A 13,442-nucleotide genomic window follows, 5' to 3' on the forward strand; every position below is an offset into this window, starting at 1 on the left:
ATTTTTAAAATATTAGCCCTGGCCGGTGTTCTCAGTGGTTAGAGAATCAGCCATGCACCTAAGGGCCTTGGGTCTGATTCCTGGTCAAGGGCACGTACTTGGGTTGCAGGTTCGATCCCAGGCCCCAGTTGGGGTGTGTGAGAGAGTCAACCAATCAAGGTGTGTCTCTCACATCGATGTTTCTCTCTCTCTCTTCCTCTCTCCCTCCCTCCCTTCCACCCTCCTTCCTATTCTGTCTAAAAACCAATAGGAAAATTATCCTCAAGTGAGGATTAACAAAAAAAAGACACACAATCTTAGTAGATCCCTCTCTAGGGACACATTTTAATTAAGATGGGATTAAAAAATAAAAAACATCAAGTTACATGAAAGGAAAATATAAGGAAAAAAAGAGTCTTGGGAAAAGCAAATTGTATTCTTATACATTTTTCTTCAGGCAAACGAAGAACCACCCTCCATAAAAGAGATGTATTACTTTCTCTCTTATTGCAAACACTCTGAACACATGATGCTAAATCCAATATCATACATACCAAGAATGCTTAAAACATTTGCTACTAAACATTTAAATCAGAGATACCTTTAAAGTACAAAGTACATCTAAATAAGCAGATAGACAGGAAAAATAAGTCCAACCTAGCCAGTGTGGCTCAGTGGTTGAGTGTTGACATATGAACCAGGAGGTCATGGTTCAATTCCCGGTCAGGGCATATGTCCGGGTTTCTGGCTCTATCCCTGGTCGAGGGCGTGCAGGAGGCAGTGGATCAATGATTCTCTCTCATTATTGATGTATCTATCTCTCCCTCTCCCTCCCTCTTTCTGAAATCAATTAAAAAATTATTTTTTAATTCCAAACAAAGCCGTCAAAGATCAAAATTACAGTCTTCTTTCTAGTTTAAATGTGAGAGGTAGAGGAGAGAAACTGAAATTTATATTAATTAGGTATGCCTTATTCATATGGAAGTACATAGCCTCTTAGCTTACAGATCCTGTTAATATCCCTATGAAACAGGCATCTCTCAAATATTATACCCCGATGAAAAACTGAGGCACTAAAAGGTTAAGAGTCCAGGCTGGGTAGTTTACCAGCTGCAGAAAAATAATTTTCATGTGTATCCTTTTTGACCTTTGTAAAAACAGTATAAATAAGGTCTTTCATTTTATATTTCAAAGCACCTGGTGAAGCAGAGACAAGATATACTCAGTTAAAGACAAATGATTACAAAGGAATAAATGTATAGGATTTAATAATAATCTTATTAATGATCTGCAGGCTCAGAATAAACTTTCATACCTTAAGCCCATTCTTCATCTTTCCCATCAGTAAGTTATTTCTATTCTGTGAATCATTTGTAAAAACTAAGCCTCTTATATAGGACTCTAGTTTATAATAATGTTGTTTGAACACTAAAGTCAGAGCTGTGAATACCCAACAAAGATCATAGAAGTTTTCTACTTCTTGACATAGCAATTCAGTGACTAAGATATAAAGTCAATTTAATCTACTTGAAATTTACTTCTGGTTTGCATTATTTCTCATATTTAATTTAGAAAATTAAAAATACCCAGTTATAAATCTAATATCATTACAACAACTGTACCTAAGCAGCTTATATTTCTCTATGGGAGATAATCAGGTAAACATGTTACCAAACAATAATTAATAATTTAATGTCCTTCAAGTTCAAGGGTAGGGGAAATCTATGTATGCTTATAATCTAGTTGAGATTGATTATTCAAGTATCAGCAAAATTAGTCCTTAAAATGTTATCATTGTGTAGTGCAAAATATATATGTATATATATATATACACAAACCAAAGTATTAGACAACAAAAAGCAATGTAATAATCACAAACTAGGATTTTCTTGTTAGCTCCACAATCCATTTCCTTCCAAGGTCATCCAGGCCTAGTAGTCTTCTTGAGTAAAATACCATTTTCTTCAGTTCAGTTTTCTTTAAAAAGAAAGTAAAAACCAATTTCCTATGAATAAAAATGCAACCTGAATATGAAACACACCCCATGCCAAAGAATTCTCTAACATAATCCTAACATTCAAATTCAAAATAAAACCATAAACCCACAAATGATCCTTCTAAAATTATTTCATGTCACTTATAGTTCAATAGGAAAGATCTAATTGCAAGTGCTGACATTATCAAATGGTTTGTAATAAATAATTTAAATATATATTCCTCCTCCCACAGCTTCTAAATTCTCAACCTTTTATCGAGAATTACAGTTCAGATTTTTTTTTACATTATTTAATAATTTATGAAAATGGAAAGGCTGTGAAACAAAATAGCTTAATAAAACTACAAGTTGACAGATGTACAATCTGGACTATTAATTTAATTAATATATATTATATATCTGTTCTGGGCACTGTGCCAGGCACTGGGGATTTAAACATAAATGAGGCAGGCTCTCAACCCTCAAAAGATGTTTTGGTTTAATTGAGGGGGTAGGGAGATATATAAACCAACAATTCAGATATGCATAATGTGATGGTTTTAATGATAGCAGAGTGAAGGAGGTATCAGAGAATTGGTGGGCTTATTATCACAAGACACAACAATCACACATGATCTGAGTCCTGAGAAAGGTTCCCCGAGCTGTAAATAAAATCTCTATACCCTCCCAGCACTCAAGATGCCAAAATGGCTGAAGCTGTCTCAGCACAGATTCATTCCTCTCCTCTGTGGAAATATTCCTATACAACCCCTTTGGCAGGAGTGTTATTTTAAATAATAAAATAATTCCTTATCCTGTGAACAAATCTTCTTAGTTACACCTCCTTGGCAGGAGTAACATTTTAAATAATCAGATCAACCCTAGCTGGTTTGGCTCGGTGGATAGAGCGATGGCCTGAGGACTGAAGGGTCCCGGGTTCAATTCCAGTCAAGAGCATGTACCTTGGTTGTGGGCTCCTCCCCGGCCATTATTGCAGGAGGCAACCAGTTGATGTGTTCCTCTTACTGTCTTTCCCTCTCTCTCAAAATCAATGGGAAAATATTCTCAGGGTGAGGATTAAAAATAAATCAAATAATAATAATAGTAAATAATCACACCAATTTTCACTTAAGTCATGGCATAAAGAAAAAGGCCCCTGCAGGAATAAAGCTGTAGGTGGTTCTAAAGACTTAAGTGCCTGAGCAAGTTTTTAGCAGAAATGTTAGCTGGAAGGTGCTTGAACAGTTAGCAACATTTATCAAGAACCCATGTGATGCAGATTACTACACAAAGTCTTTTGCAGCCTGGCTGGTGTGACTCAGTGGTTGAGTGTCGACCTATGAAGCAGGAAGTCACTGGTTCGATTCCTGGTCAGGGCACATGCCTTGGTTGCAGGCTCGATCCCCAGTGGGGGCCATGCAGGAGGCAGCCAATCAATGATTCTCTTTCATCATTGATATTCCTATCTCTCTCTCCCTCTTCCTTCAATCTCTGAAAAAAATAAAAATATATTTTTTAAAAAAACCCTTGCAGCTCTTCCCTCTTGTGGCCATCCTAGAAGCGCCAGCAGTCAAAATGAAGTTCAATCCCTTGTGACTTCTGACCGGAGCTAGAACCATAAAAGGCATTTCAATGCACTTTCCCACATTCAAAGCAAGATTATGTCTTCTCCTCTTTCCAAAGAGCTGAGACCGAAGTACAATGTTCAATCCATGCCCATGCAAAAGGATGATGAAGTTCAGGTTGTTCGAGGACATTACAAAGGGCAGCAAATTGGCAAAGTAGTCGAGGTTTACAGGAAGAAATATGTCATCTACATTGAACCAGTGCAGCAGGAGAAAGCTAATGGTATAACTGTTCATGTGAACATTCAACCCAGCAAGGTAGTTATCACTAGACTAAAGTTGGACAAAGACCGCAAAAAGATCCTTGAACGTAAAGCCATATTTTGCCACGTAGGAAAGGAAAAGGGAAAATACATGGAAGAAACAATTGAGAAGATGCAGGTATAAAGTAATATTATATACAACTTTCATTAAAAACTTAAAATTAAAAAAATTCTTTGCAGATTTATACAACTTGGTCTATAAATTCTAATCCTCTACATTATTCTATGACAGTGGGGAAATAGACTGGACATCACTATCTTCAGAACCTTAGAATGTTTTTCAGCCTTTTAACAAAATCTCTCTCCTTTTTTTTTTTTAATTAACTTGCAAAATGCAGGGTATGGTGTGATAGGGAAGAAAATACACAAAAAGCAACATACAAGGAAAAGGAATAAAATTCTGCCTTTGCCCTAGCCCATTGAACTCTACTCTGGTTGTACCGCTGAGATTATTTTTCCTCCCCAGAAGCACAGGCCTGCCTTTTTGGGCCAGTACCATCTTCACCAGGCTCCATTGAAGAATGTTTCTCCTGAGATCCTCCCCACCCCTACCTAGTTTTGGGTGATTTTTTTTTTCCAGAGTATGTTTACTGAAGCTGGGGACAGTGAAACAAGGAAGGGCTTAGGATAGAAGAAGCAACAGGAGAGAGACTAGGCAGGGCTGCTTTGACTCACCAAGAAATAAAATTCACAAGGACAGAAGTGAGCCAAGGTGGGGCTGCTATTGGCTCACTGGAAAGTCAGAGAAAAAGGGGCCTTGAGGACTGGGTCAGGGCGTTAGCCCAGAAGAAGTTGCCAATGCCCATTGCTCCCCTGGTTACAAGTCTCCGAGTCTTCTAGGGACCTTTAGAGTTTTAGGATAAAGAGACTTCACTCAAGCCCTGGCAGGTGTTGTCCAATGGTTAGAATGCTGGCCTGCATATTGAAGGGTTGCCAGTTCGATTCCTCGTCAAGGATGTATACCTGTGGTGCAGGTTTGATTCCCTGACCCCAAATGGGGCATGTTTTGGAGGCAACCAATCATCTCTTTCTCTTTCTCTTCTCCCTCCCTTCCTCTCTCTCTAAAAATCAACGGAAAAAAATACCCTTGAGTGAGGATTAACAAAAAAAAAAAACACACAAGAAAATTCACTTGAAAAGGAGATTCAAGTGGGTGTGCTACAAGGAGGGCTCGCCCTACCCAGGTTTGTGTGTGTGTGTGTGTGTGTGTGTGTGTGTGTGTGTGTGTTAATATATTTTCACTAGAGGCCTGGTGTATGAATTTGTACACGGGTGAGGTCCCTCAGCCTGGCCAGTGATCGGGGCTAATTGGGGCCATCTTGCCCAGTCCCAATCGGGGCCAGCTGGCCGGGAGGAGGGACCGAGGGAGGTTGGCCAGCCATGGGAGGTTGGCTGTGGGAGTGCACTGACTACCACCAGGGGGCAGCTCTTGCATTGAGTGTCTGCCCCCTGGTGGTCAGAGCGTGTCATAGCTACTGGCCATTCATCTGTCCAATTGTAACAGTCGCTTAGGCTTTTATATATATAGATTGATTTTAGAGAGAAAGGAAGAGGAAGAGATAGAAAAATCATGATGAGAGAGAATCATTGATCAGCTGCCTTCTGCGCGCCCCTACTGGGAATCGAGCCTGCAACCCGGGCATGTGCCCTTGACCCAAAATCAAACCTGGGGCCCTTCAGTCCGTAGATCGATGCTCTATCCACTGAGCCAAACCAGCCAGGGCCTTACCTAGTTTTTAATGACTATGTTTCTACTGAAAGCTCAGTATTCCCAAAGAAACTATATGACAGCAAATGTATGAATCTGGGCAGACTGATAAAGAAAATTAGTCAGGAAAATGTAATTCATTAAAAGTAGTCATTTGGACTTAACAGGTCTGCTTTTAGTATTTAAGTCATAGATAATTTATTATTATTATTATCATTATTACTATTATTTTCTCTTTTTTCAAAAAATTTTTTTCACATTTTAATTGTATTTCTTTTTTAAAAATATTTTTATTTATTTCAGAAAGAGGAAGGGAGATGGAGATAGAGATAGAAACATCAATGATGAGAATTATCGATTGCCTGACTCCTGCATGGTCCCTACTGGAGATCAAGCCCACAACTCAGGCATGTGCCCTGACCAGGAATCAAACTGTGACCTCCTGGTTCATGGGTCGATGCTCAACCACTGAGCAACACCAGCTGGGTACATTTTAATTGTACTTTATTTTTTCCATTACCTTCTATCCCCTCTATGCCCTCTTCCACCTCCACCCATCACTTTCCACCCCACTCATGGATAATTTTAATAGCAGAATTATGAGGTTAGGTAACTGGGGAGAGGTGGCACTACAGGAGACTGTTCAGAGCCTATTTTTGAACAGGTCTGCAAGTGTTCTTCATATCACATACGGAAAGAAGATTTTTCTAATCCATTGCAAAGTAATGTGAGAAATTTCTTTATCCTGGGGGGGCAGGGGGGGCAGGATCCAAGCAATGGACCTTATTACTATTAATGTAAAAAAAAAATGTTTTAAAGCTCACCACAAAATAGCCATTTATGTTCCACACTAGAGGCCCAGCCTGCACCCTCTCCAATCTGGGACCCCTCGGGTGATGTCCAACTGCCGGTTTAGGGATCGGGCCTAAACCAGCAGTCGGACATCCCTCTCACAATCTGGGACTGCTGGCTCCCAACCGCTAGCCTGCCTGCCTGCCTGATTGCCCCTAACCACTTTTGCCTGCCAGCCTGATCACTCCATAACCACTCCCCTGCCAACCTGATGGACGCCTAACTGCTCCCCTGCCGGCCCGAATGCCCCCCAAAACTGCCCTCCCCTGCTGGCCCGGTAACCCCCAACAGCCCTCCCCTGCCAGCCAGGTTGCCCCTAACTGCCCTCCCCTGCCAGCCCAGTCACCCCCAACTGCCCTCCCCTGCAGGCCTGGTCACCCCCAACTGCCCTCCCCTGCAGGCCCGGTCGCCCCTAACTGCCCTTTCCTGCTGGCCCAGTTGTCCCCAACTGCCCTCCCCTGTTGGCCTGGTCACCCCTAACTGCCCTTCCCTGCTGGCCTGATCGCTCACAACTACCCTCCACTGCCAGCCATATTTGACCACATGGGGGTGGCCATCTTTGACCACATGGGGGTAGCCATCTTGTGCAAGGGTGTAAGGGTCAATTTGCATATTACTTCTTTATTATATAGGATATATAGGATTATCTCAGTGTGTCTGTTTGGGTCCAGATGCACATTTATTAGATAAAATTAAAGCTTTTCCATATCCTATGGCACTTCAGTTTGCCATTCTGCCAATAGTGAGCTTCAGCATACAGTTCTGAAAGCTTACTACATGCCATACACTGTAGTAGGGATGAGGTACAGGATGGTGCCTATTATCAGTAGAGCAAATCATCTCCTGCCCACACTTTTCCCTTCCTAACAGGATTTCTTGATCTTCCTTTTCATCTCCAAAACAGACTTAGCTCCTCCAAACCTTACACACTGCTCTCTAATCTTTATTCCTGAAACATCAGATTAAACATTGTTAAACCCTACCAGATTAAACCTTGCCTAAATCCCCCTAAGGCAAAAATTTATTTTGAAATCAAACATGGCTCTATCTCTAACCCCAGTTAATTTGTTATATATATAAGCAAATAATACATAAAAACACTATATTTCATCCAAAAGCAGTCACGCAGTACTATATAACTTGCAATTTGGAAGAATTAAACACCTAACATACAACAGAAAATTTGATAAAGATTCAATAACAACAAAGTAGAAATTTCAAAGTAGGGAAGAATTTCTTAATTCAGAGACATCTGTAAATAACTGAAAGGGATATTTAGGAGATATGGTCTATATGTCTACTGGTAAAGAATATTTTTTAAATATAATTTTAGAAAAACTGCTATTTTGCGTGACTGCTACAGCAAAATATAGTTTGCTTTTTCAGCCTTTAATAAAGTGACAAGATGCCTTAATCTTGGGCATAAATTATTAACCAAAGTAAGTTTTTTGTCTTATGCCAAATTTCTCTACCTTCCAACTCTGACTTTCTACATAGGAAACATGAAAGGGAACTTTGAAATGCATTGCAAAATATGTAAACACCTGGCTTTAGTGCCACTGTTCCCTGCAGCTTAAATTACTACATGTTAAAAAGGTTTGGTTCTTTTTCCTTCCTGTTATCAGGGAAATCAGAATTTAAAACATTGTTTAGCACTAAAGCCAACCACTGTCGGAGAAATGTAAAACGTATGAAAGAAGAAAGGCTTTAAAGTGAAGTCTATATCTTAACAACTGAAATGACACATACACAAGAGAAGTAGGAAGGGAGTAAATAATACAGGGAAAGCAAATTATGTTTCTGAAATCCCACTAAAGTTTTTCAAGTGGGCAGGTATATCAAACAACATATTTGGTTCATTTGTGAACATAAAGCAAAGAACAAAGAAGACTGAAACAATTCACTTAATGTCACATGCATTTCAGTTTCCCTACTATAAAATATAACTGGAGCCCTAGCCAGTTTGGCTCAGCAGATAGAGCACCAGACTGTGAATTGAAGGGTCCCAGGTTCGATTCCGATCAAGGGCACATGCCCAGATTGTAGATGTGCAGGAGGCAGCTGATCAATGATTCTCTCCCATCATTGATGTTTCTATCTCGCTCTCCCTCTCCCTTCCTTTCTGAAATCAATAAAATATCCTACATAATAAAAGGGTAATATATAAATTACCATCACTCTGCTATGCCCACGATTGGGCCAGCAGGAGGTGCAGGGGGCGGGACTCGGGGTGGCTGATTGGGCCGGTGGGACGCTGAGCTTGTGTTGCCTGCGGCGGCGCCAGCTCAGCGTCTGCGTCATGGCTGTGCTGTGGCACAGAAGGGGCCTCTGGGGCAGCGAGCCCACGTCCTGCTGTGGACCATCAAAATCGGGGAGCGAAAGCGGGGGAGCTGGCTGTCTGTCCACTCCGGCACCAGGCCTTCCAAAAGCCTCCACCGCGCCAGAGGCTTTCGAAAGGCCTGTTGCACCAACGGACCGACAGCCAGTGCCCCCGCGATCGAAAGCAGGGAGCTGTGTGTCCACTCCAGCACCAGCGGACCCCCTGCCATCAAAAGCGGGGAGCAGGCTGCTAGCAGTGTCCACGGAGCGTGCTAGGCTTTGCGGGGCAGTGGATACGGCCTGGATGGCAAGTTAGGCCTAAGGGGCCCTACACGTGCATGATTTAATCATGCACTGGGCCTCTAGTCTATAATAATAAAAGTGTAATATGCTAATTAGACCGGATGTCCTCCCAGACATCCTTCTGGAGCGACCTTCCAAATGAAGTCCGGGCTGTGAGGGAAGCCTGGACCCCAGGTGCGTGCTGGCCCGGATGCCAGAAGGAAGCTGGTGCCAGCAGCCAAAGGAAGGAAGGCCTACTCTTGCATGAATTTCGTGCATCAGGCCTCTAGTATTTAAATACAAACACTAGGGGCCCAGTGCATGAATTTGTGCACCTTGAAAGGAACTGTGGGCCGTGAGGCTGCGGTGGGCACAGGGGCGGGTCTTGGCCCATCCTCCACGCCCCTGTCCAGCCCCTCACGCCCCGGCCCACCGTCCCCTGTCTGCCAGCAGCCTTGCTCCCACCACCGCTGCTCCCACACGCTGATGGCACCAGCCCTGCTTGCACCTGCTGAAGGCATGGAGCAATTGGGGCCAGTGCCAGAAGCGGGTGCAAGTTGGGCCAGCACCATCAGTGGGTACGAGCAGCAGCTGCTGCCCCGATCACCCCTCAGGAGCAGGGGGAGGTGGAGAAGCTCTCAGGGGCAATCAGGGCCTGCAGCCGCCACTCGCACCTGCTGATGGTGCCAAGCAATGAGGACCAGCACCGGGCACCAGCAGCAGGTACAAGCGGTGGCTCTGGCACCATCAGTGGGTGCGAGTGGGGCCATCACTGGCAGCGGGTGTGAGAGGCAGCTGCCGGCCCCAATCTCCCCTCAGGAGCAGGGGGAGGTAGAGAAGCCATGAGGGGTGATTGGGGCCAGCAGCTGCTGCTTGCACCCGCTGACAGCGCCAAGCGATCGGGGCCAGCGCTGGCGGCAGCAGTGGGTGTGAGCGGCGGCTCTGGCACCAGGAGTGGGTGCAAGCAGGGCCAGCGCCAGCACCAGGTGTGAGTGCCAGGTGGGACCGCAGTGTGTGGGAGCAAATAATTTTCAGTAACCACCAGAGGCTCACCCCAATGACAGCAACCGGCACCCTGCCTTGGTCTGGCAGCCCCGATCACCTGCTCCACCATCCCGCTGCAGCAGATGCCCGCCATGTTCCACGCATCCCCCTTGGTGGTCAGCGCACGTTATAGCAACCGGTTGTTCCACCATTTTGTCTATTTGTATAGTAGCCTTTTATTATATAGGACTAGAGGCCCAGTGCACAAAATTTGTGCAGTGGGGGAGGGAGCGGGATCCCTCATCCTGGCCTGCACCGTCTCCAATCTGGAACCCCTCGACTGCAGTTGGACATCCCTCTCGCAATCTGGGACCACTGGCTCCTAACCGTCACCTGCCTGCCTGTTCGCCTCTAACCACCTCTGCCTGCCTGTCTGATTGCCCCTAACTGCTCCCCTGCCGGCTTGATCACCCCTAACTGCCTCTGCCTCAGCCCCTGCACCCAGGACCTGGGCTTCCCTCCCTCCGGCCGGCCGCAGGCACCTGGAACCTGGGCCAGCTTCGCCTGGGTCTGCCACAGCCGCATGTGCCCGGGACCATGGGCGGCTTCACCCATGCCGGCCACAGGCACCCAGGACTGCATGCAGCTTCACTGGGGCCCGGCCTTGTCAGGAAGGACATCCAGAAGGTCGTCCAGAAGATGTCCAATTTAATTAGCATATTACCCTTTTATTATATAGGATAACTGGAGCATTTACACAAGTGTCTGATAATCCCTTCATCAGAGAAGGGCAAATGTTTGGCTTTTGCTTTTGTTATCAAATGTAATAATTAGAAACTTGGGTTCTTTGGTAGAGGAACAACACACCCATTATTATGTAAACCTGTATATATTTTAAAATGTATTTCTACTGCACTCAAAATCTTATTATTAAGTTCCCTATTTCTTTTCCCCATCTGTTGTCACTTAATGGGAAATGGTGACAAAATACAAAAACATAATCAGTGAGGCCAGCAGTGAGGTAAGCAATTTTCTATGGGCCCATCAATGGAAAGTAATTCAGTTTATATAGTGCCCAAAAAAGGGCTTTAAGGATTTTCTTGAACCCAAGAGTTTTGGCCTCAGGTATTCCTAACCTAGACAATCTCAGAGCACTTTCAAGGATTGCAACCTATTATTCTCAGACTTATCTGAGTTACCTCCTAGCATCCCAAATTAGAATTCCTGGCCCTGGAATAATAATAATCCCTATTTATAGAGAAAGTTTAACTACGAACTGAGCATTTTCTGAAATGTCAATATCTATATTTCAAAGGTATAGAGAGCATGCAGGCTTTTTTTTTTACCTATCTGTTTTGTGTGTTTTTTTCTTTAATCCTCACCTGAGGATATTTTTTCCATTGATTTTTAGGGAGAGTAGAAGGGAGGGATGGAGGGAGAAAGAGAGAAACATCGATGTGAGAGACACATGATTGGCTGCTTCCTACACCTGCCCTGACTGGGGCAGTAATCGAACCTGCAACCCAGGTATGTGCCCTTTACTGGTCCGAGGGCTGACACTCTATAACCCTCAGCAAAACTGGCCAGGGCTCCATTGTCCTCTTTATTAGCAAAGGGCCCAAAATAAAGATCAGACTTCAAGAACATTGTTTCTTCATAAGCCATAAAAGTAAGCCTATAATCATTTTCTTATTGTTGCTTAAATCAAAGGTGCACACAAAAGAAAAAAAAAAGAGAGGAAAAAAAAAAAGGTGCACAAATCCACCAGATGCTCTCAAGTGAAAAAAGGCTTAAGTCCAACAAGTACCTAGAAACCCACCAGGTATCACTTTCAAAATAATTTCAATCTCAGGATCAATACAATATTCAGTATGACAATATATCTATGAAATGGGCCTATCCTTTTAACTGCAGCTAAAGGCTCTTCTATTTTAAGAGTTTATGCACCACTTTGAATTATAAAACTATAATATTACCTTCTCCTTCTTTGATAATATAAATACACCAACCACTGGGCAATAAAAGGCCATATGATAGCAAAGGTTAATGCACCAGGAGACATCTCAAAGGGCCACCACGATGATCTCTAACAAAATAAAATAAGCTGGTTAGCAATCTATTACATATTATATGTATAAACTTAAAAATAATTCATAATTCTGAAAATATATAACTAATAATAAATCTCCTGATAAAGAGAGGGAAAAATCTGTATTTCAGACAATAATTTGGTAAATAAACTTTCAGGAGTAGTTCAGACTTAAATAAACACAAAATAAATATATGCTTTTAATTTCAAAGTCCTAAAGGGTAGACTTCCTCTGGAATTCTTTAAGGGCCTGTATAATCTAAATTAACTGTAACTTACTTGAAACCCTGGCTCTTAGATTTAAAAAAGATTTCTTACCTGTGAGGAAGGCAGATTACTAGTCTGTAATGTTGATGATTTTGCCTATAAATACAAATGAAAGTGATTTAGCTTTGATAAATAAGAAAAATACAATAATTTTTTAAAATATATTTTTATTGATTTCAGAGAGGAAGGGAGAGGGAGAGAGAGAAACATCAATGATGAGAATCATTGATTGGCTGGCTCCTGCACGCCCCCTACTGAGGATCGAGCCCGCAACCTGGGCATGTGCCCTTGCAGGGAATCAAACCCCGGACCCTTCAGTCCACAGACCAACACTCTATCCTCTGAGCCAAACCAGATAGGGCTACAGTAATTTTTCAATTTCCTATCTTAAAAGCAAAACTGAAATATTAGTTTATTCTCTCTTCTTCTGTTAATTATGATTTGATTATTCTGAAAACCATATTGACCAAATGACAAGGTCCCTAGCATTTTTTAAGGTCCCTAAAATTACTAGCCTAATAAATGCTTTTGACGTTTTATATTTCATAGTTTAAATTTTAGAAATTATCAAAATCTTAAATTGCCCAGATGGTGTGGCTCAGTAAGTTGAGCGTTGACCTATAAACCAGAAGGTCTCAGTTTGATTCCCAGTCAGGCTCGATCCCAGTAGAGTCCATACAAGAGGCAACCAATCGATGATTCTCTTTCATCATGGATGTTTCTATCTATCTCTCTCTCTCTCCCTTTCTCTCTGAAATCAATAAAAATGTTTAAAGCAACAACAACAAAAATCACCTTAAATTAACCTAAACCCGAGGTTGGCAAAGTGCAGCTCGCGAGCCACATGCAGCTCTTTGGCCCCTTGAGTGTGGCTCTTCCACAAAATACCACGGCCTGGGCAAGTTTATTTTGAAGAAGTGGCATTAGAAGAAGTTTAAGTTTAAAAAATTTGGCTCTCAAAAGAAATTTCAATCGTTGTACTGTTGATATTTGGCTCTGTTGCCTAATGAGTTTGCCGACCAGGGACCTAAACCATTACTTATTTTACATTCTAATTTAATTACCTAATCAACTTTTCTCATGAATTTATGGATTTTTA

At 42.6% G+C, this 13,442-nt stretch overlaps 1 protein-coding gene and 1 pseudogene across 3 annotated transcripts in view; one reads left to right on the top strand and one right to left on the bottom strand.

Annotated features, from left to right (window-relative positions):
- Positions 1–296: 296 nt before the first annotated feature.
- ACBD5 (acyl-CoA binding domain containing 5) overlaps positions 297–13,442 on the bottom strand; it is a 73,829-nt gene continuing 60,683 nt past the window's right edge. For all 3 annotated transcript variants that reach the window (XM_054725633.1, XM_054725628.1, XM_028138521.2), the window contains 3 exons: positions 12,395–12,439; positions 11,964–12,073; positions 297–1,956 (listed from right to left, as the gene is read on the bottom strand). In XM_054725633.1, coding sequence (XP_054581608.1) covers positions 1,944–1,956; positions 11,964–12,073; positions 12,395–12,439 — 168 coding nt within the window. In that variant the 3' untranslated portion in view covers positions 297–1,943. The remainder of the gene's footprint in view (positions 1,957–11,963; positions 12,074–12,394; positions 12,440–13,442) is intronic.
- LOC103304276 (60S ribosomal protein L26-like) lies at positions 3,494–3,966 on the top strand (annotated as a pseudogene).

This window comes from Eptesicus fuscus, chromosome 2, assembly GCF_027574615.1.
Source record: "Eptesicus fuscus isolate TK198812 chromosome 2, DD_ASM_mEF_20220401, whole genome shotgun sequence".
Lineage (NCBI taxonomy): Eukaryota > Metazoa > Chordata > Mammalia > Chiroptera > Vespertilionidae > Eptesicus > Eptesicus fuscus.